This window comes from Gossypium arboreum, chromosome 2 (assembly GCF_025698485.1).
Source record: "Gossypium arboreum isolate Shixiya-1 chromosome 2, ASM2569848v2, whole genome shotgun sequence".
Classification (NCBI taxonomy): Eukaryota; Viridiplantae; Streptophyta; class Magnoliopsida; order Malvales; family Malvaceae; genus Gossypium; species Gossypium arboreum.
Window position 1 is genome coordinate 105697961 of NC_069071.1, and position 22731 is coordinate 105720691.

A 22731-nucleotide genomic window follows, 5' to 3' on the forward strand; every position below is an offset into this window, starting at 1 on the left:
ACTTATATTTTACACTTAAATTCATGACTTTTTATAAAAAATATAAGAAAATAATTTATTATTAATATTTTAATTTCTTCTTAAACAATTAATATAAATTGTTTATAATATTTAATTTTCTTATATGTCTAAATAATTAAGTATGTCTATGTTCAAGGTTTTTTTTTTTGATAAGTGACTTTCCATTTAGAACACTTATTTCATTTTAGGTAAATTACTTTTTTACTCCTTAAGTTTTTAAATTATATATACTTGTTTTTCCATTCAAATTAAATTATAATAATTTTATGTAGATCATAAAAAATAACATAACATATTTAAGTAATGCTTAAAAAAACAATTATTTATAACTTTTAAGTAAAAATATATAATATATTTACTTTATTCACATTATAATGGAATTGAATAAAAGACAAGAATGATTTGATTGAGGTGAACAATATGAATTTAAAGGTGTGGGTAACATATGCAGGGAAGTTGAAGTGTTGAAGGAGATGAGGATGAACTCTCAAAACCACAAGGGACCTAAATTAAAAATAACTCAAAAACCTTAAAAACCAATTTCCCTCTCAAATATGGTATTATTGAAATGTTATAAATTTTATAACAATTTTTATCAAATAAATATAAAAATTAAAGTTGATATATACAATTTAACTCATGCAGGATAAAAAAATTAATATAAATTATTTCTTAAGTATTAAAATATAACCATTGCAAATTTAGAAAAAAAAATTATACATTTGTAAAAGAAAATCAATAAAAAATAAATTTATACTCAATAGAAATATTACATAAAATATATTAAATGATAAATAAGAGTTAGACTCAAAAATATTTTCCATTTTAAAAAAGATTTTTTTCTTATCTATTTATAATGTTTTTCATTTTGAAACGCGTGGGGATACATAATGTTTTGGAGATGACTCGTCCTCAATAATAAATCAAGTGCATAAAAAGTCAATTATTTGCATGCACAATGAGAAAAATTTAATTGATATTGATATTATTGTTAGTGTAAGAAGACGTGAATTCAAGTGCGTTAAAGTGTATTATTCTCTTATTTAAAAGTTGATGAGTAACTATAAATAATTTTAAATATTGTATCAAAAATCGTAATGTTACACTCATATAAATATATATTACATCAAATCTTAATTTGACAATGCAAATCTTAATTTGATAATGCAATTTGGGGTTCCATCGAAAATTGTGAGAACATGTGAATAATCATTAATCACTTGGGAGTCTGGAAACCCAATTTTAAAACTTTTAGTTTGTAATTAATGATTTTCAATTTTATGAATTTAAATTTTGTTTATATTGGAGAATAAAAAAATCAAACCGAAAAATATGATTTTAAATTCAAGATTCAATAATTAAAATATGATAAAACATAAAAATAATATAAACAGCATATGAGTAATAACATGTGCTGAGATTAACATAAAATTATTAAAAAATTATATGGATATATTACATTGAAAATAATTGCAATAAAAAAATAATATGAGCACATTCACATGACATTGTATAAGAACTATCAAATGTTCACAACTATATGTCTAATTTTCAAAAAAGTATTACATAATTTTCAATTGATTATTATTTTAAATGCCCAATTAATTATGTGGTTTATTAGTTCATTTTTTATAAGCCCAAATTTGTGTATTTTATAGGGTAATTTTTTTTTTTGTGAAAGAATAAAAGGAAAAAATATAGATTCACTTTAATGACAATTTGGGAGAAGCTAACCCTACGGAAGAGGAATTGCAAATCAATGTTGGATTTTAATGGTTAAGGTGAGTTTTGGTTTAAATTTCTTGAAATCTTTGTGTTTTAAACTATTTTTCTTAAAATTCATGTATTTTATAATTGGATTAATTTTATAGATTGTCAAATTTCGATGAGATTCTTGATATATTATTGATGACAAATGAAAGTTCTCTTCAAGATCTTTCAAATGGTATGTGTGGCATTCATTTCTATCGAGCAAATTAGGAGAATAATTTTTGAAGTTTCTAATATGTGAGTTTTAACAGTTTTTAATAGTTGACTTTGACACATTAGAAATCTATCTATATATGTTCATTTGGTATTACTATCTTGGTCATATGACTCTTGTGCTAAGAAATATGAGGCCCCAAAGTAGATTAGTTGAAACTGTTAACACAAAAAAAAAATTTAGACATATTGTGATCATTTCTTATGTTTTGGTTTTCGAAAATTGAGTTTTTAGTAACCAAATTTGACAAAAAAAAGTTTCTAAGTTTTAGTAAAACATTTAATCTCCTAATTCATGTTTTTATAGAGTTGAAATACCAAGTAAATTGTAAGTTTGAACGGCTTCAAATAAACCAAGCGATTATGAAGTTTAAAATTTCAAAATTTTGAAATTTCAGTTTTAAATTGTTTTAAAAATATTTTTGGTTTAAATACTATTATTTGGTTGGAAACCATACTAATTGAGTTTTATTAATTTATTGAATTTTCTTATATATGTATGTAGTTTAGTAAATTTGTTTTATTTATGTTCAAGGTAAAAATATGATTTTGTTAAATTGTACAATTGTATCTTAGTTTATTAAAGGGATCGCCACACAACCAAAATGTTTTAGGATTATCATAAAAAGTGACACCTTTTAGGCTTCTAATTTATTGATCAGATTCTAATTTTCAAGTTTCGTTCTTAAATTTAGGCTAATAGGAGATTTGTGATTGCTCCAGTGTCGATTTAGTAGACCAAGTGACTCGAAAATCTTTTGGTGTTTAATTCCCAAAAATTAGCTTCAAATATTCTATGTTATTTATGAAATATATGATATATTACCATGTTTTATGAAAAATTGGATTAAGCATACTAATATGGTTTTTAAATTTACAATGTATAATTTTGAATTATCTAAGTGTTATATTTTCTATACTTAAATTGGATAATGTGAATATTTTTTGAGAAATATGTAATCGGATTTTATGTTTAGCATATATATGACACTCAACTATATTTTAGTATAAAGCGTGTTCTAAAAAAATAAGCCATCAATTTATATTTTTGTATAAGAAATATATTTTCTCCTCATATGTTATGTTCTAACCTTGCCAATGGGTGTTAAACATGGGTCATGTCGACATGTATTTTGTACTTGGAAATCGGTTTCAATCATGCCATCGAATTAGATTAATGGTTTTTGATCCATTGCCATGGGGTAAATTGTGATTTTTGTTCCAATTCAATGACACTCGAGTTAATTGTGGTTTTTTACCTTTGTTACCAAGGTTAAAGGTGACCATAACAATAAAAAGGAAGTTAAGTTTGATCTATTAGTGTATATATATTATAAATTCATATAAAAATATTGTCTCTAAGAATTGTTTTTATTGCGAGTGTTAATAATGAGATTTATTTTATTTAGACAGTTTCGTGTGCGCATCATTATGAGAATCTAAAATCACAAACATAAACACGAAATTATTTAAGTAAAACAAACTTCAAAATTAGCGCTCGCGATAAAAAAAAAACTCTTAAAAAACAATGAAAATAATTTAATAATGTCTCACTTGTAAATTTTAAAAAGTAATCGATTTAGAGCTGATTTAGTTGGGATGAATAGCATCTCAATTTCGGGTCTATTCTTAAGGGAATAGTTATTCATTCATTTGGTTCACTGAATTACCTATTCAGTTGAATACGTTATTACAGTCTGATTATGAATGCACCCGTAATAGTTATTCTTTATTAAAGAATAGCAATTCTGTACAATAATGAATAGATGCAAATTTTGTTTTTCAATTTTACCCTACATTATTTCAAGCCAAAACAAGAGAAAACCTAATTGAGCTTTTAATTGGTGTTCTTCAACCTAATCTACAAATGGATTACCAGATATAAAACCAAAAAAAAAAAAAACAAAAGGAAATAGACTTTCTAATTTTTTTTTTTATTCAAGTTAGAAATAAGAGGTTTTTGGCTAAAAATAAAGGGCGTTGAGCTCGAACTTTTGAAAGAGAAGACAACGAAAAATAAAATTTTTGAGGGGGGAGATAGAGAGGTGGACCATGAAAATTCATCGAAAGCCAACCATTTTTTCTATAGATCTAGGCTTATTGGTAAGCTTTCAGGAAAAAAAAAATAAAGCCAAAATTGATGTTATGAGAAATTTGTCATGAACTTCCGATGACTGTCGGCAGTGATGTAATTGGATTTGATAATAGCTTCAACTAAATAGGAGAATTAACTGCTCTTGAAAGTGTTTTTTTCTCTAAACTCGTCGGCGAGTTAGGGTTTCTTGAAGTTGTTGGGTCTTTGATTTGTGATCTTAGTCTACATTTCGTCAATTTGTTGTCTTCTCAATCTAAGGGTAAAATTGTCATTTATGATCTATTCCTTTCAACCAAATGCATGAATACTATTACAATACTCATTCCATTCTATCTAACCAAACCACTGCTATATCTATTCAATTCCATTACAACCTTATTCTATTTCCACAGAATGACTATTCTATTACAACCCTATTTTATTCCAATGAACCAAACATACTATTAGTATACTGAATGAATGCGTGAGAATACTCTCTAGCAAAAGCTATCTTAAGGTTTTAATAAGCCAAAGAAAAGTTCAACTTTAATAGAATTTGAGTTGCATGAAAGAAGGAGAGGCAACTCTTTTCGTACTTATTAAACAAGAAGTGAGAATGTGCTAGAATGCAAAATAGAACAAGAAAAACTAAAAACAAATGAAAACCTAAGTCTAGTATCAAAGAAAATAAACTATCCAACAAAAAACCCAAAACAATGGAAAACAACTTAAATTTTTCGTTCAAAGTGTTCTCGATGTACTAAAATAAAAAAATTTAAATTAGAGTCTCTTTATATGATAAATATAAGATCTAGAAATTTTGGATATGAAATTCAACCTACAAAATATTTTTTTGATTTGTTTTCTCTTTTTCTACATTTTCACTTTTTTTCTTTTTTGTGTTTGTGAGAAATATTTTTTTTCAATGTACCATAGTTCCAAGAAATATCATACAAAATTTTAGATAGTTTCGAGTTCATTTACCTACAGAAAAGGATGTTTTTCTGAAAAGTTTTTGGGTAGAACAATTTGTTTAGAGGTTGTTTAAACAAATTGATGAAAGTAGTTTATTCAGCACAAGGAAGCAACTCAAAAACGTCTAAATATGATACCAAATGATAGGGGATAGTGGACCAAGATAAAATTCAAGTTGTTGAGCATGAGAAGAATCAAACCAAATTCTAGAAAAGAAGAAGAAGACTCATTAGAAACAATGAAAATAAAGAGAAAAACAAACCATAAAATCAAGAATGATAAAATTAGGGTGAGATGGGAAAAAAAATTGATGGTAGGTAATGAAAAGTCGATGTCGCATGACATCCTTTGCAAAAAAAACTTTAACATACTTCACAAATGGTTTCAAACTAACTCCTTAAGGCCAAACCCAAGAGTGCTTCCCACGACTTGAAGAATAAAACCAAGAAAAAAACCACTTCTAAGGCCTTTACATATGCTACTTAATTACATCAAAATAAAACTCTTAAATATAATGAAACTCTAATTAATCTAAACTAGAAAGTTTAGTTAACAATGGGTAGTTTTAGTAGAACTAAACTTTCTTGTTGACTAAGATAAAAGAAATTCCTAAACAACTTAAAATACTTAAAAATATCCTAAAATTTGAAATAAATAAATAATAATATAAAACTTAATAAATACAATATTTGGCTCATATATAATCAAAATTAAGCACTAAAACCAAACCAATATGATTTAAACTCGAATTAAAGTTCGGATCTCTTAATTTTCTGTAATAATCCCATTAAAAAAAATTCTATATTCACTAAAACGACCATAGCTTGAGCTCTCAGGCCTAAAATTGAGTGATTCAAAGGGCATTTCAAAGTTAAGAGTTAGCTCTACGAACAGTATGGACACATCTCAACCCAGAAATATCTGGATTCCATTCAAAAAGTCATTGCAAGTTGACTAATTTTCCAAACTTGAAAAATGGTAGCTTTGGTGAATTGATCTTTAATAAATTTCACCCAATTCATGCATATATAACCAAGATATGTATGCAATTAGCAAAAGGAACAAGCAAAGTTAACTAGTCAAGCATTTAGCATTTAACCGAGTATAAAATCATAGTCATCCAAATTGATTACCTTAGTTTTACCTGACCTTCCAATCTCCAATTTGTAGCTCAACTTCTTGTGTCACACCCACAGTTGGGATCTCGTTAGAGTTAATAGTCTTTTTCAATCCAGCTGTCTTCTCAACCTTATGACCAAGTTTATCGATAGCTTCCTTGAATATGCCTAAGAGCCTGTATATCCCTCCTATGGGCTTCCACTTCATTGTGCCAAGTATCAAGGTCTTGTTGAGGAAAAGTGGATTGTTGCTAGTACTTTGGATTCCTTTTTCCATTATTGTCTTTGAACGTCAATGGAAGGTGTTATGATATCTTGGTTGTTGACATGGATATTGTTGGTATTGGTTATCATATGGGTCAATGTAAAGGTTATAAGGGCGCATTTTTGCTTAAGATCGGTTATGCCGACAAATTTGGAATGCTTGGGTGGTGGGAATGTTGATGGTAACTTGGTTTTCAGGCTCATCAAGATGATTCATTCAGTCCACCCCCACCACACAAAATTGTTGACACAAAGAGGATAACGTGGGTGGAGATGACGTTCACATAGTAGCAAGGGACTGTGTGAAGACTCGAGCATATTTTGGATGGTTGGGTAGAGTTTTTGGTATATTAGAAGAGTCTTACCTTTCATAGAATTGAGTGTGGTATTTATAGTAGAGGTTTGCCTACTAACCACTCTTAGCCCTTAACATATGTCTAAGAAGCTCTTGTCTAAATTGACAAATTTGGGAGCAAGTTAGCTCTCTAGCCAAACGACAATTAGATTGATAGGTCTAACGACTAGACAACGATTGGACTTGACCACTTGATTTGACGAGGTTAAAGGGTTAGGCTCTACTTGTAGAGGATGCCGTAAAGTTGGTGAGGTCCATGATCTTGTGAGGCGTAGTGTTGGGTGAACAAAACTTCATGTGCAAAGAAAGACATAAACACGTAACACAATTGCATGACAGGAACACAACATAAAAAGGATGATTACAACAATAAAATACCACCAACATAACACAATACTTCAAAAAAAAATATCATCACAACACGAATATGCACATGTCAAAATCTGTACGTTAGCTATTTGTTGCGAAAAAGACTAGCATTACTGTAGTTACAGGCAAATACAGGTTCTATAACCAAAATTGTTTAATCGTTGAAGTGAAGGCACAAACAAAGGTTTTATGCTTGGCTAACGTAAGTGTTCGTTCCAATGCAAGTTCAAGGAACCAATGAAAACAAACTACCTAAGCACCAATATTGAAGACATATAGATTGTCTTCATTCCAAGTTGTTCTCAAATTTACAAGATAAAATTCATTAGGTGATAATTGACAATAAATCATTGGGTCCAATTTTGAATATCAAGCTTACGTTAACCACAAACTCGTGGTTTTAAAAGAGCTCAATGGGCCACCTTAAAACGAACTCTACAAGCAATGTCCAAAACGCGGGAGCCTTTCTACCTCTTAGAACCCCAATTTGTTCTTTTTGAAAATGCCCATTTTGTTAAAGAGAAAGAGATAAAGGGTTGTTCGGATAAGATATTATTGTCAACTTAAAATTAAATTAAGTCTTTTTATCACTAAATTAGTGATTTAATTGATAAATGTTGTCGAGTTTAGGCTTTGTAGAGTGGAAAAAAAATTAGAAAGAAGAAAATTTGAAGGGTAGAAAAATAGAAGATAAAAAATATAAAATTTCTTTCTATTGGTGTGTTAAAAGATGGAAAAATGAAAATGTAATTTTCTTTTAATTTATTACTTGGTAGAGTTAAAAAATAAAATGAAAGAAAATAAAACATTTGAAATTTCCATGTGATGGATTGATGGTTAAGGGTGTTCATTGCCCTAGGTGTAGCTTGAGTTCGAGTTTCGTTAGTCGTGTTTGTTATTCGGGTTTTACTATGTTATTGTAATTTATCAAAAATGAAAAATGTATAATTTTGTACTAGTATAATATTTCACATTTTATTTTCTCTCATTGTTTCAATTTGAAAGAATTAATTTTATGGATTAAGATGAAAATCATTCTCCTTATTATTATTATTTTTAAAATTTCCATCCTTCCAACGGAACATAGAGATGCAAATAATAAAAAAAAAATTCCAACTTTTCATTTTTTACTCCAATTTTTAATCTTCAATTCGGTCTATCCAACAAAGTCTAAAACTTTAAACAAAGAAAAGGAAAATAAGTAAACTTGAAAAGGTACGTATCCCCAATTCATGCATCAAACTGCGCCATTACATGATTAATTCTCTATTTAAATATAGTCAAAAGTATACTTTATTTTGAAATTCGAGTAATCCAAAGTTTTCTACTTTGAAATGAAGAAATGTTTTAATTTTTGCAAGAAATAAATTTAAAATAAAATATTCTCAAATAATACATTTTAATATATTCAAATTCATATTTTCTTACATTATTAATAATATTAATATCAATATTGAAATAATACTGAATAAAGTAATATATTCACTAATACGATTACAAAGAGATTTAAAATATGATTAACCCATTGATGAAGGAAAATATGATTATCCATCATACATGCGCTAAATCCGTGTCAAATACTTTATTAAGGCCGCTAAATTTACGTCAAGAAGCATATTTAGTCTTTAACTCCTAATCACATGCTCTACTAATTGTTGCATATTTATCTTTATTATATTTACTGATAATGATATTTATTAATATATTTTACATGCAACTGCCAACTGCCAAGGTTCAACAGCACGAATATTTTTTTTTTAAAAAGGCAATTTTTTTGAGTGAAGAAATTGGTTCCGAAGTCGACAAAATGTTAACTGTTCTTATGCAATGCATGTGAACTCTGAGGCCTATTTTATTCTTTGAAAAATGGTGTCTAATTACTTCTTTGTTCTACAAATTAAAAAAAATAACGATGAAATCAAATACAATTTAATATAATTAGATTCATGACTATTTTTTTATTAATATTAAATTTAAGATTTGAATCTACGTTATTTTATTGAGATTTTAATATGTCTTATCAGTACACAGGATACAACTCTAAATATATAATACTTATATATGTAGTAAATATTTATCTTTCCTAAATTATTGCCCTAATCTTGGGAGGATTTATTGAAAAGATTCAAAATTTATTTCCACCACACATTCATGTTTCCTGAAGTCCACTTTAAACTATTTCTTCCTTAAGCTATATTCCCTATATAAACCCTAAACCATCAGCATTGTACAAAAAAAGAAAGAAGGAAAAAAAAAAAAAACAAAACAAAAGCATTAAAACATAGAGTGAAGATGTGGTTCACCAAACTTTCCTCAGCTATATGCTTCATGACCCTATGTTTATCTCACTTGTCAGAAGCTCAAAATTCTCCTCAAGACTTTGTGAATGCTCATAACGTGATCCGTGCTGCGGTTGGAGTTGGCCCTCTTGTTTGGAACCGAACTGTGGCTTCTTATGCTCAAAAGTACGCCGATAAAAGGATGAAGGACTGCGAGATGGAGCATTCGTATGGACCTTATGGTGAAAACCTTGCTGAAGGCTATGGCAACTTGGATGGTGTTGATGCTGTCAAAATGTGGGCTAGTGAAAAGCCTGATTATGATCACAGTTCCAACAGCTGCGTTAGTGGTGGTGATGATTGCTTGCACTATACTCAAATTGTTTGGAGCAAGTCGGTTCATCTTGGGTGCGGTAGAGCTAAGTGTGCCAATGGTTGGGTTTTTGTCATTTGCAGCTATGATCCAGTTGGAAATGTTGAGGGTGAACGCCCTTATTAACCACCATTGTTCTGCTTCTTTCCCTCCTTTAATCTATGCTGTGTTTAATTTCCTTAAAAGTTATAGAGAAAAAGGAATTATATATGAATGTCATAACTGTTGTCTTATACAGACTATAATTCATGTGAACTTTTATATCTTTGTTTAATGATCTCTCTCTCTTTCTCTCTCTATATATATACATCTATATATATATATTTCAACTTTTTTCTTTCTACTTTACCTTTTAAACTCCTAACATAATTGAGCGATGTTTTCAACAAAAATCCAAACATAAAAATTTTGAACACTCAACAACTAAGTGTTTTATATCCGATCAGCAGTTTAATACAAGTAAGAAATTGGGTCATAAGAGAATTTTTGAAATGAAACCACGAGAATTCAAATGATATTAGCTATTAGGTCAAAATAAATAGTTCTAAATCTTAGATTTTATATGTATCTTTAACATTTGAGATACAATGAGTGTGCTTTTATACACATTTCTGATAACAATGGAATAGCTAATTAATAGCTAACTTTAAAAGGAACAACATTCAGCCTATGGCGAAATCGAGAAAAGGCACCAATGGTTAGTGGCTTTGTTAGCACATCAACCACTTGATCATTCCTAGGTACATGATTTACCTAAGGCTTCCCACTTAATACCTTATCTCGAACAAAATATAAATCAAGCTCCACATGCTTGACCCGGGCATGCATTACGGATTTGCAGCTAGTGAGATGGTGCTCGAGTTATCACACCAAATAATTAGAACACGCTGTAATGGTACCCCTATTTCATTAAGTAATGATTGAAACCATGTAACCTCTGCAAGGACATTTGCCAACCCCTTTATCTTTTTGATGACCAGCCAACCAAGTTGTTACCAAGATAGACATAAAACCTAAACGTTGACTTTTGATCTTCAAGAGAACTCGCCCAATCAGCCTCAGAGAACCCTATCAAAGTGACCATTGAAGGTTGAAATACCAATCCATGATGCAGTGTCCCTCGTATATACCTTAGAATTCATTTTACTATTGTCCAGTGCACATCATGTGGCAAGTGCATGTATTGACTCACTTTATTAACAACAAAAGAAATGTCTGGGCTCGTCAAACATAAGTATTGAAACCCTCCAACTATCTGTCGATATTGGGTGCCAAAGAGGTGAACCAACTAGAGAACATAATGTAGGTGAGCTTACCATAGGCGTGGCCACTGGCTTTGCTTGTCCTATTGTTGCATTGTTTAATAGATCACGTGCATACTTGGGCTGAGAAATATGCACATTATCACCGTGTTGTGTTACTTCTAGACTGAGAAAATAACTAAGATCTCCTAGGTCCTTTAGTGAAAATTGATTATGCAAAAATTGAATGACTACTTCGATGTATATGTTGGAATCTCTTGTGAGAATGATATCGTCTATATATACGAGTAAAAACATATTGTTACTAGAAGGTTTTTTTCTTAAAAAAAAGTGGAATCTGCTTTGGATGACTGGAAATGTAACTATTGAATTAAGAAGTTATAGAACTTCTGGAACCAAGCTCTAGGAGCTTGTTTAAAGCCATAAAGTGCCTTCTTGAGTTTGCAAGCCATTAAATTACCCTTTTCATCAATAGTTTCGAACCCAAGAGGCTGTTTCATATAAATTTCTTCAGTGGGATCCCCGTTCAAGAAGGAATTATTGTCATCCATTTGTTAGAGCCGCCATTTGTTGGATATATACAACCAAACCTAGGATTGTTCGAACAGTGTTTGCTTTCACCACTGGACTAAAAAGTTTCATGATAGTTCATACCTGCAGCTTGTGAGAAACCTTGAGTTACAATGCATACCTTGTTTTTTGCCACACTACTATTTGGATTCTTCTTGTTCTTGAAAATCCATTTACACCCGACGAGTGATTTGTTAGAAAGGGGAGATACTAAGTCCTATGTGCCATTACAAACTAAGGCATGCAATTCTTCATACATTGCATTATGCCAGAATGGAATACTCATGGCTTCATGGATGTTGGAGGGTTAAATTGGGCTAATGGTGGTAGTTATAATGTATGCCTTCGGTTTAAATATGTCAGCCTTGCTCTTGGTAACCATAGGATGAATGTTGCCAAGAGGAGGGCTTGAAGAAGCTAAGCTCAAGGGGCTTTCATTGCGAGATAATTAAGGTTGCAATTAAGGCTGATTAGTAGCACACATGTCTAGAGGGATTACTCATGATGGTGGGACAACTGACACCGTAGGAGACTATAACATTATGACAGGTAGTGAGGAGACTAGTGCTTCATTAATTGAAAAAAAGCAAAAGACCGTGTGGAAGGGTACACAATCGTGTGAGAGTCTGAGGTCGTGTGGCATTTGAAATTCCTTCCTACAAGGGAGACACGACCATGTAGCAGGCCGTGTGGAGGGTCCTAAATCGTATAAGAAGCAAATACCTAGATTTTCAAAGGGGAAACATGGTCATATGTGAGACTGTGCAATCTACACGAGCGACTTACACGCCCATACGGTAAGCCATGTGGTTTGGGTTGTTTCAGTTTTGTCTCGATTTTCTCATAAAAGAACACACACCTGACTTTTGAGGTCTCGTACGATGATCCTCATTTCCAAATCTAATCCAGGTCACCTACAACGGGTCTTTTGATCAATAAAAACGCAAAAATTAATATAATTTCAAGATTTATAGAATTTTAGCAAGATTTTTAGGAAAACTTGAAAAGTATTCAAAACAGATGTAAAATATTGTTAAGAACAATGCTATTTTAGAATCCTAGAGTTTTACGAAATTAAAAACGAGAATGCTTACCGATCTTGGCTTGTTAGAACTAAAATTGACGGTGTTTCTCTAAATTAATATGAAGAACGATTTGAACGGGTCTCAGTTTCAACTTAGGATCAAAATAAAATTTGAGTGAAGGAGAGATTTTTTTTTGTTACAAAAGGAAAGATGAAGAAAAAATGGGAAAGCAATAGGGGAAAATTTCAATTAAGGTTGAATATGAAGTAGAAAACCTTATGTAATTAGGAAAGGGATTTAATAGTTGAAGTCACAAGAATTCAAGGGTTGTTTTGGCAATTTTCCCTTATGGCTGAAATTAAAGGAAAAATAAAAAAGGGGAAATAAGTGGATAAAATTTTGGATAATGAGAAATTAGTCAAGGCCTTACTACTAAACTAATAGGCTCATTCTTGATCATTTTTCACCAATTTAATACTTAAGCTAGCTTGGTTTTTATAACACCCCCTACCCGTATTCGTTGCCGGAATAGGGTACAAGGCATTACAGGAGTTTACGAATTAATTTAATTTTTTTAACTTAATATAACCCCTTTATAGATATCTAACCTTTCCTGCAATTTTAAACCGAGACTAATCCACATCAACCAATCCAATTCAACATATTTTCAAGATAGATTCATGCATATTTATAAGATAACCTCATCACATACCAAAACCAAGATTTGTTAGCCATACCTATGGCTGACCTGATAAACCGTAATTTATACATATTTTTACCCCATGCTTAACACATTTTATGGATGAATTCTCCTTAGATATGGTGAATTTGGTGATTCTAATCCTTTAATTTCATGTTTTATACTCAGGTGAGCATAGGAGAGTGAAAGGAACGAGAAACGGGCCAAAAACGGAGAAAATGGGCCAACGTACGAGATCAACACAGCCTGGACTTCCTCACACGGGCAGACCACATGGCTGTGTCAATTTGGTAGAATCGAAGCACGACTCACATGGGTAAACCACTTGCCCGTGCCTATTTAACAGCTTGACCACGACCTGAAGTAATTGCACATCGGCGTGTCCCTATCGAGCCCAAGCAGAGTCCTATTCGGAAAAGGCCACTTTTGAGGGCTCTTAGGCATTCCAAAGCCTATAAATACACCTTAAAGGAGGAGGAAAAAAGGGGACGCACAGGAGGGAGCAAGGAATTGCTCAAGGAAAGTCGATTGATCCATCTTAAAAGCCGGATTCACTATCAAGACTGAAGATTTCCCTTCAAATTCCCTCAGAAGTTTTGGGTTTTCTTATGTTTTGTTATTTTTATTATTTTGATATGTTTTCTTTCATTAGTATGAACTAAAACCCCTAAATACCTAAGGGGAATGAAATCTAAGACGGATCTTGTTATTATTATCTGAATTGTATGATAAATATTTGACTTGTTCTTAATTATGTGTTCTTAATTCTTGTTTTGATATTCCAGGATATTGATTCAAATTAAGCTTTTATTCAGAGGAGGAATAGACCTTATCTAAGAGTAAATTTGTCATAATTGAGCGGAGTTGGTTGCTCGCCTAGAGATAGGGTGACAAGATTTTGCCAGATTAGGGTGAAACCTAATAAGGAGATCCATAGATCGAGTTAATGCAACCTTAGGGCGTTAATTAGAAAGAGATTTCAATTATTCAATCTAGGGTTAGACATTGTTAGTCTCGAGAGAGATAATAATAGTATAACTTAGGGATCTCTACGGAAAAGTTGAATGAATAAATCGTCCGATTCAGAGTCAAATAACAAGTGAAGTCTAGGTGAATTTTTCTTTAGGTATTATCTTAATCAATCGAATTTTCAAAAAAGTATTTTCCCTAAATTTCTTTTCTGTGATTTCTTAGTTTAATTATTTAGTTAGATAAACAAAACCCTTTTATTTTTAGGCTAGATAATAAAAAGAAAGTTAATACTAGTACTTTTAGTTCCTTTGGGTTCGATAATCTGGTATTTGCTAAAGCTATACTACTGTTCGATAGGTACACTTGCCTTTATCGTGATAATAGTTAGTTTCAAGAACGATTCATTATAAATATTTAAAACCTGTCACGAATATCACGTATCAAGTTTTTGGCGTCGTTGCCGGGGAACTAAGATATTAGGAACACTCGATTTTTATTACTTTAGCCATTTTACTTTTATTGCAATTTAAATTTTTATTTTCTTTTCTAATTCTTTTTTTATTTTCTTGTGACAGGTTTTTCTAGTTTATGACCAGAAGAAACCCGTCAGGACCACTACTTTTTGACGGTGAGATCGACCGCACAGTTCACAGAAACCGAAGAGAAATAAGGCGAAACCTAAGATACACAGAGGACTAACAAGAGGACGACATTTCAACCACAACCGAGGAGATGGCTGAAAACCAAGAAAATCTGCTACCTCCCGCGATTACTGCTGATCCAGTAAATCAAAATCCTACTCCACGCACTATGTATGATTATGCTAAACCTAATTTAACAGGAACTGAATCAAGTATAGTTAGACCTGCTATTGCTGCAAATAATTTTGAACTGAAACCTAACACAATTCAAATGATACAATAGTTTGTTCAGTTTGATGGTTTGTAAGACGAGGATCCCAATGCTCACTTGGCAAATTTCTTAGAATTTTGCGATACCTTTAAAATTAATGGCGTTTTTTATGATGCCATCCGCCTTCGGTTGTTTCCCTTTTCGTTAAGGAATAAGGCTAAATAGTGGTTGAATTCGTTACCGCGGGGGTCAATCATTACTTGGGAACAAATGACCGAAAAGTTCTTATTAAAATATTTTCCGCCAGTTAAAACAGCTAAATTACGTAATGATACCTCTTCTTTTGTGTAGATGGATTTAGAAACACTCTATGATGCATGTGAGAGATATAAGGACCTTTTGCGAAGATACCCTCACCATGGGTTACCACTCTGGCTACAGTTTCAAACTTTTCATAATGATCTGAATCCTTCAACTCGACAAATAGTTGATGCAGCTGCTGGCGGAACCATCAATAATAAAACACCTGAAGATGGCAATGAATTTATAGAGGAGATGTCATTGAATAACTATCAATGGTAACTCATGAGGACAAAGCCAACGAAAACAGCCGGTGTTTATAACGTCGATTCAGTCACCATGCTCTCTAATTAGGTAGAACTCTTGAATAATAAAATTGATAATTTTCTTAGTTCTTGACAGGTTCACCCAGTAATGCAGTGCGAAGCAAGTAGAGGTGGATCGAACAGTTCAAAATACCCACCTTATGGCCACAACATGAAGAACGAACAGTTAAATTACATGGGTAATAATCCTCGATCTCAAAACAATTCTTATAGCAATACTTACAATCCAGGTTGAAAGAATCACCTAAATTTTTCATGGGGAGGCCAAGGAAATCAGAAACCACCACCCCTCCAAGCTTTTAGCAACCACCATACTAGTAGGAGAAAAAGCTGAACCTTGAGCAGATGCTAACCAAATTCATCTTGGTGTCAGGGACTCATTTTCAGAATACCAAAATGGCACTCAAAAAACAACAAGCATCAATCTAGGGGCTCGAAACTCAGATTGGACAGCTCGCCAAGTTGATTTCCGAATGACCACAAGGTAGCCTGCCAAACAACACTAAATCTAACCTAAGGAAGCAACTCAACGCAATTGCCATTCAAGATGAGGAAGGGTTAGTGGCAAAACCAAGGCCAGAACCGGTGGTAAGCAAAGGCAAGAATGAGGTAGGCCAAAACGAACAAAAATCGGTAAGTACAAAATATAAACCTCGTGTGTTATACCCCAATGCCACAAGGAAAGATCACTCAAATGAACAATTTGGTAAATTTCTTAAACTTTTAAAGAAATTACATATTAACCTATCGTTTATTGAAGCACTTTCGCAGATGCCGAACGCAGTCAAATTTTTAAAGGAGCTTCTAGCAAATAAATGAAAGTTAGATGAAAGGCTGCATGTGGAGCTGAACGCAGTTTGCTCAGGCATTCTTCAAAATAAACTACCCAACAAACTAAAAGACCCAGGGAGTTTTACGTTTCCTTGTTTAATTGGTAGTTTAGATGTTAATAATGCGTTGGCTGATCTAGGGACTAGTATCAATGTTATGCCTTACAAATTGTTTAAGCAACTAGGTCTAGGGAAACCCAAACAAACTAGGATGAGCATTCAATTAGCAGATAAAACTGTCAGATTTCCTAGGGGTATCATTGAAGACGTACTCGTTAAAATTGATAAATTTATATTCCCAATTGATTTTGTTGTTTTAGACATAGAATAGGACAGTAATGTTCCTTTAATTTTGGTAAGGCCTTTTTTAGCAACTTCTAGAACAATTGTTGACGTTGGCACAGGTAAACTCACACTTCGTGTAAGAGACGAAACAATCAACCTTCAAGCTTGCAACCCGAACAACACATCGAAAATTGAAGGTGATTGTACAAATTGTTCTATTAAGACTGATCATACAGTGAAACCTATTTTGTAGGAAATAAGTTCGAAGAACACACATCAGCCATGTTCAATCCACAACAAAGAATCTACCCATGAAAAATGAAGGTTACGAATCAAGGAGTTAGATGAATGACTGATATTTAACATGAAGAAACACGATAAACCAAAACTACGCTAGAACGAGCTCAATGCCTCACCAAATCAACTTCAAGTTGGAGATAAAGTACTACTAGATGCAGCAGATCCTCGAATCGCCACTTCTGAATCGAATGAAGAAACCCCTCTTACCGTAACTAGCATTTTTCCATACGGTACGGTCGAGGTAAATCACCCCGAATTCAGCACGTTCAAGGTAAATAGTACTCGTCTTAAACCTTATGTTGATAAAATTTATAGCAGGGATGAGGAGTGTAAACTCCTCGATCCACTATGATCACACACCAGAGAGGTAAGTCAAGCTTAGACTATAAATAAGCGCTTCTCAAGAGGCAACCCGAGCACTAACAATATTAATTTCTTTAAATTTTAGTTTTAACATCTAACATACTAACCGACTCATGGAACGCAGGCTTTCTAAAGCACACATGGCCAGGCACACGGGCGTACCTTAGGCCGTGTGAAAACAGGGCAAAATTTTTCCCAATACGGGATGCGATAATTCGCCACGGCTGTATGTAAGGACCGTGGGCGAATATTCCAAAACAATACGGGCGTGCGACATGCCCGTGTCGTAGAACCGTGGTTGAACCTGAGAAAATAGCACTGGCATTCGCCACGCCCGTGTCTAGAACCTATGGTCAAACCTGTCAAATTAACACGGGCGTGGGCTTACATACACGAGCGTGAGAGAAGCGAGTGAAGATAGACACAGCCGTGCGACATGGCCTTCTACACCCACACGCCCAAAGAACACGGGCTTGGGCCAAATGTCAAACGCGCCTAAATTCAAAATTCGCGAATCACACGGGAAAAAATTGGGGAACACGGGCTTGTCCCTAGGCCGTATGTCCCAAAATTTATAAATACCTTTCACTATTCATCATCTTCTTCACCCAAAATCCTTAACCCTAGTCGCTGCAAGTCTACATGATCTCCCTGCCACGCTCGTGCACCGCCTCCAACTCTATTTTTGACAGCCATTCTCATCTTTTTAGCGTTTGTTTACTCTTTTCTCTCTATTTTCTAAATCACTTTTATTAATTTTATGATTCTTATGGTTTTATTTGGCATATTTTTTATTTATATTCATAGTTCTCACTATAGTCATGCTTATACGTTTATTCTTTGCCATTTTAGTCAATGCTTTCTGATACATTTATTCTTTTCGTGTGTTCCCATAAGAGTCTAGTTCAGTCATTTTATGTTGAAAATAATCATGATTTTATTTTGTCAATTGCTATATAAACTTCTATCATTTAGATTAAACTGCTGAGTATTGTTGGTTGGACTGGTTAGTTTAACTATATTTATGATTACTTCTTGAGTTAGTTAGTTATGTTATATTCTTTGTTCTTCTTGCAGGTATACCATGTCAAGCTCACGTGGCAAAAAAACTGCCGTTCTCGCTTCGAAAAAGTAGAAAGGGACATCTTCCTCAAGCTCTACCGTGAAAATTCGCCACCCATACCTCTAATTTCCACCCGACAATCAGGAGGAACTATTCCAAATCCTTCGGGCTTGACCTTTAGGTGTGGGCCACTGCATTGACTGGACAGCGCTTGAACAAGTCCAGTTGGCTGACGATGTACGAGCACTCCTGACAATTGATCCATGGGACCTCTTCTTTACGATCATCGAGTTGGCGTACCTTGAGCTCACACTTGAACTTTGCTCGACATTCCATGTTCAGGACGTCATGACCAACTTTGATGATCCTGGAACAGTCCAGTTCCATCTTGGTGGTTTAGTCCGCCAGTTGAGTGTGCCCGAGTTCGGTATAGCTTTGGGCCTGTACACAGAGGAGTTCATGGATGAGAACGACCTCGACACTCTCCGCCGCCACATCCACTACTCTCTCTCGACGTGCTGGTATACTTTGGTCCCCGGTTCAACCACTTACGACCTGAGCCGCTCCAAGGTATCGGCTCTCTCTCCCTTCTTGAGGTACCTACACGTCATATTGGCACACACTTTGAGAGGACGTCGAGAGAGCATTGGCGTTGTCAACACTCACGACATCTATTTTCTATGGAGCATGGCGAACGGGTATGTACTCGACCTTGCCTACTTTATTTCCCTCACCATTCTCCACCAGACGGAGCGGCATCGGAAGGGGGTCATCTCCATTGGCCCCTACGTGACTCGACTGGCACGGCACTTCGGGCTAATCAACACAGTAGCCCAGTCATCCTCCCTTACTCTTATTGGTCAGATGTCCCCACAAGGTATCTCGAGCATGCTTAGTATGAGGATGATCGAGAAGCGCCAAGGAACCCACCCTCCTCAGTATCGCCTCGCCCAATTAGCCGATGAGGGAGACCGTGAGGACATTACTGATGATGTCCCTCCACGTCATGAGGAACCACCGTCTCAGCCACCACTACCCTCTCGTCTAGTTCATGCGGCGGCTTCATACGCTGACATCTCTGAGCGCCTTACCCGATTCGAGCAATAGTGTTTTCAGCGCTTTGATAACATTGATGCTACTTTACAGCAGATTTGTCAGCACATCCACATCTCATCGCCACCCCCACCTCGCAAACCACCTAGCGATGAAGATGTTTAAAAACTTTTATTTATTATTTTATGTTTTTAATTTTATTCTATTTTAAAACTACTTTTTATTTTTCTTTAAGCTTATTTTTATTAGATTTTAAAATTTTTATTTTACAATTATCAATTTCGGCCATTCCATTACAAGTAATTATGCTTCCTTATATTTCTTAAAAAGTTCCTGATTCTGTCACAACTATAAAGAGCTCTTCAGCTCATCATCACATAGGAACTAAAAACTCCACCGGGAAAGGTTCTCCACGACTGTCATGTTCTGCTTGACCACGACCATAGCTACCACCAGATATAATATTCTTTTGGAACAGGACTTATGGACTAATGAAACTCTACCACCACCGGAGTATCCTCCTCCACTCTCACGTCATTTATTCTCCAAAACTCCAGTTCAAGGTATTCATTCATCATTCAGGAAGTTTCACTTCTCTCCCTATCTTATGATTATAAAGCTATCTTTTTCAATATATCTACCTTTGTACATTGAGGGAAATGTACATCTTAAGTGTAGGGGGTCTTTTATGTTAGAAAAATCCCTGAATTTTGTTTTATTCTCATGCGATCTTATCATATCATTATTAGAATGAATTCAAATTAGTCTATAATGTTTATTGATATATCTTGAATTAAAACATAGGCATTTATGCATTGATTGTTTAAAATTTAAGACATTGGGGAATCAAGCATGATAAGTTGATTTTTGAAGAATTAAAAACTTTTAGGTTGTTCCCCCAAGTTTAGGTATTACCTTGAGTTGGAATTCACAAGTTTAAACATCAAAAAGCCATAATTTTTGTGAGATCTTGAGCCTTTAGAGTATCTACTATTTCTTTCATGCTCACTTTCATTATGAGTGTGTCAGTATTGAATTGTTATTCTAGAACTTGCTTGATTATGCATGTCAAGACCATACCATTTGATTTGATATGTCAAAATGATAAAGGCACTTAGGTTTAACCCACTCACTCCATAAAAGCCTACCTTTACAATTAACCTTTAGTGAACCCCCCTGAGCCTAACAACTCATTCGTTAATTTACCCTCAATATTAACCCATATCTCATTATTGTTGAAATCTCCTAAATTAATTTAATCCCGATTTTTGTCGAGATTTGAGTTGGAATAGTTGCTTAGCTATATTTTATTCTATTTTGTAATTTGACTTGTTCTTAAAAAAAATACATGTATATATATTAGTAGTAGTGATCTTCTGAGGTAAAGAAGTTAAATTCCATATTCTAAGAAAAAGCTCTGTTGTACGCAATTGATGACTAGTCATTTTTCTAGTTAGGCAATTTTTCAATTCAATCTCGATTTTAACCCTTTATTTTAGTTTATAACCACACCCTCTAAACAAAGCTGTAACACCCCTTACCCGTACCCGAGGCCGGGATAAGGTACGAGGCGTTACCGGAAAAATATACAAACATTAAACTAAAATACGAGCCATAGAATTTCATTCATATTTCAAAACGTTCATTCACTTACACATAGTCCCTTATTTGAGTCTACGAAGCCCAAAACATACTTTAGAAAAGGTTCGGGACTAAACCGAGAACTTACGAAAATCTTGGAAAATTTCATGCTTTAAGGCTCCACACGCCCATGTCCCAAAGTCGTGTTCCATACACTGAGACACATGGTCGTGTCTCTGCCTGTGTGGAATATACCTAGGCTATTTTCCAAGCTTTGGTCAACCTTAATCTCTTACACACTTATACAAAATCAAAAGCATATAACATGGTATTCATTTAATGATTAAATATTCTCAATTAAACCACAAACATAGCATTTGTATGTCATCATACATGTGTCTCTCATACTCATTTTACCTTGTTTATTATAGTACCACTTATACATTTATACCAAGATTATCATCTTACAAAATATCTTCACTTAATCATCAAGCATTCATATTTAAAACTAGATCATATCTTTATAAAATACCACAATTCAGATCATAAAAATAACATGTTTGCTCGAAACATTTCAATTCAACTCCATACCCAACAAGCATTACATTGAGACTAGTCATATATATATACATGTCATGATACATATCATTCTCTTTACTTTTCTTATAAACACATATCATTTATTTCATTATATCAATATTTCATATACCATAGTTTCCATGTATTCCACATATATTTATTTTCCTCCTCCTCCTCTCCATTCCACATCCTTAATGTATATAGCATTCTTGTAAGTACGATTTCACAATTTTCTAATAAATGCTCACATCAAACTGTCCACACGAGTCATAGTCACTTACTTATTTTTAATTCGAGCTACAGAGCTCTAAATTAAGATCCATAAACTTCCTATAAAACTAGACTCACATATATTTCCACAAAAAGTTTTTTATAATTTTTGGTTTATCCAATTAGTACAGTTTATTCATTAAAATTTCCCCTGTTTCACTTTCTGACAGTTCTGACCTCTCTTCACTAAAAATTAATTATCTTACAGTACAGAACTCGGATAATGTTCTTGTTGATTTATCTTGAAAATAGACTCATTAGGGATTTTAAAAATAAAAGTTTAAGCCTCTAATTATTTTTATCCAAAAATTTGTGATTTTCCAAAGTCAGAACATGGGATAACATAATCATTCTGAACCAGTCTCACAAAAACATAAATATCTCAAAATATAGAACTCCTTTTCTTGCTCTGTTTCTTTTATATGAAAATAGACTCAATAAGATTTAATTTTATATCTCATTTAGTCTCTGATTCAATTTATAATATTTTTGGTGATTTTTCAAAATCACGTCACTGCTACTGTCCAAAACAGTTTTATTGCTAATTCACTCTTTCACACTTTCTTTGTATTAACCTCATTTTAACATA

At 33.2% G+C, this 22731-nt stretch overlaps 1 protein-coding gene and 1 non-coding gene across 2 annotated transcripts; one reads left to right on the forward strand and one right to left on the reverse strand.

The window, feature by feature from the left end:
• The first annotated feature begins 9357 nt into the window (after window positions 1-9357).
• Window positions 9358-10085, forward strand: LOC108466750 (basic form of pathogenesis-related protein 1-like). Its single transcript, XM_017767121.2, has one exon. The coding sequence runs from the start codon at window positions 9452-9454 to the stop codon at window positions 9935-9937; it is 486 nt and encodes a 161-aa protein (XP_017622610.1). The 5' UTR covers window positions 9358-9451; the 3' UTR covers window positions 9938-10085.
• Window positions 10086-15510: 5425 nt separating this feature from the next.
• On the reverse strand, window positions 15511-15617 carry LOC128289556 (small nucleolar RNA R71). Its single transcript, XR_008279201.1, has one exon. It is a non-coding gene; the product is annotated as a small nucleolar RNA R71 (small nucleolar RNA).
• Between the last annotated feature and the right edge of the window lie 7114 nt (window positions 15618-22731).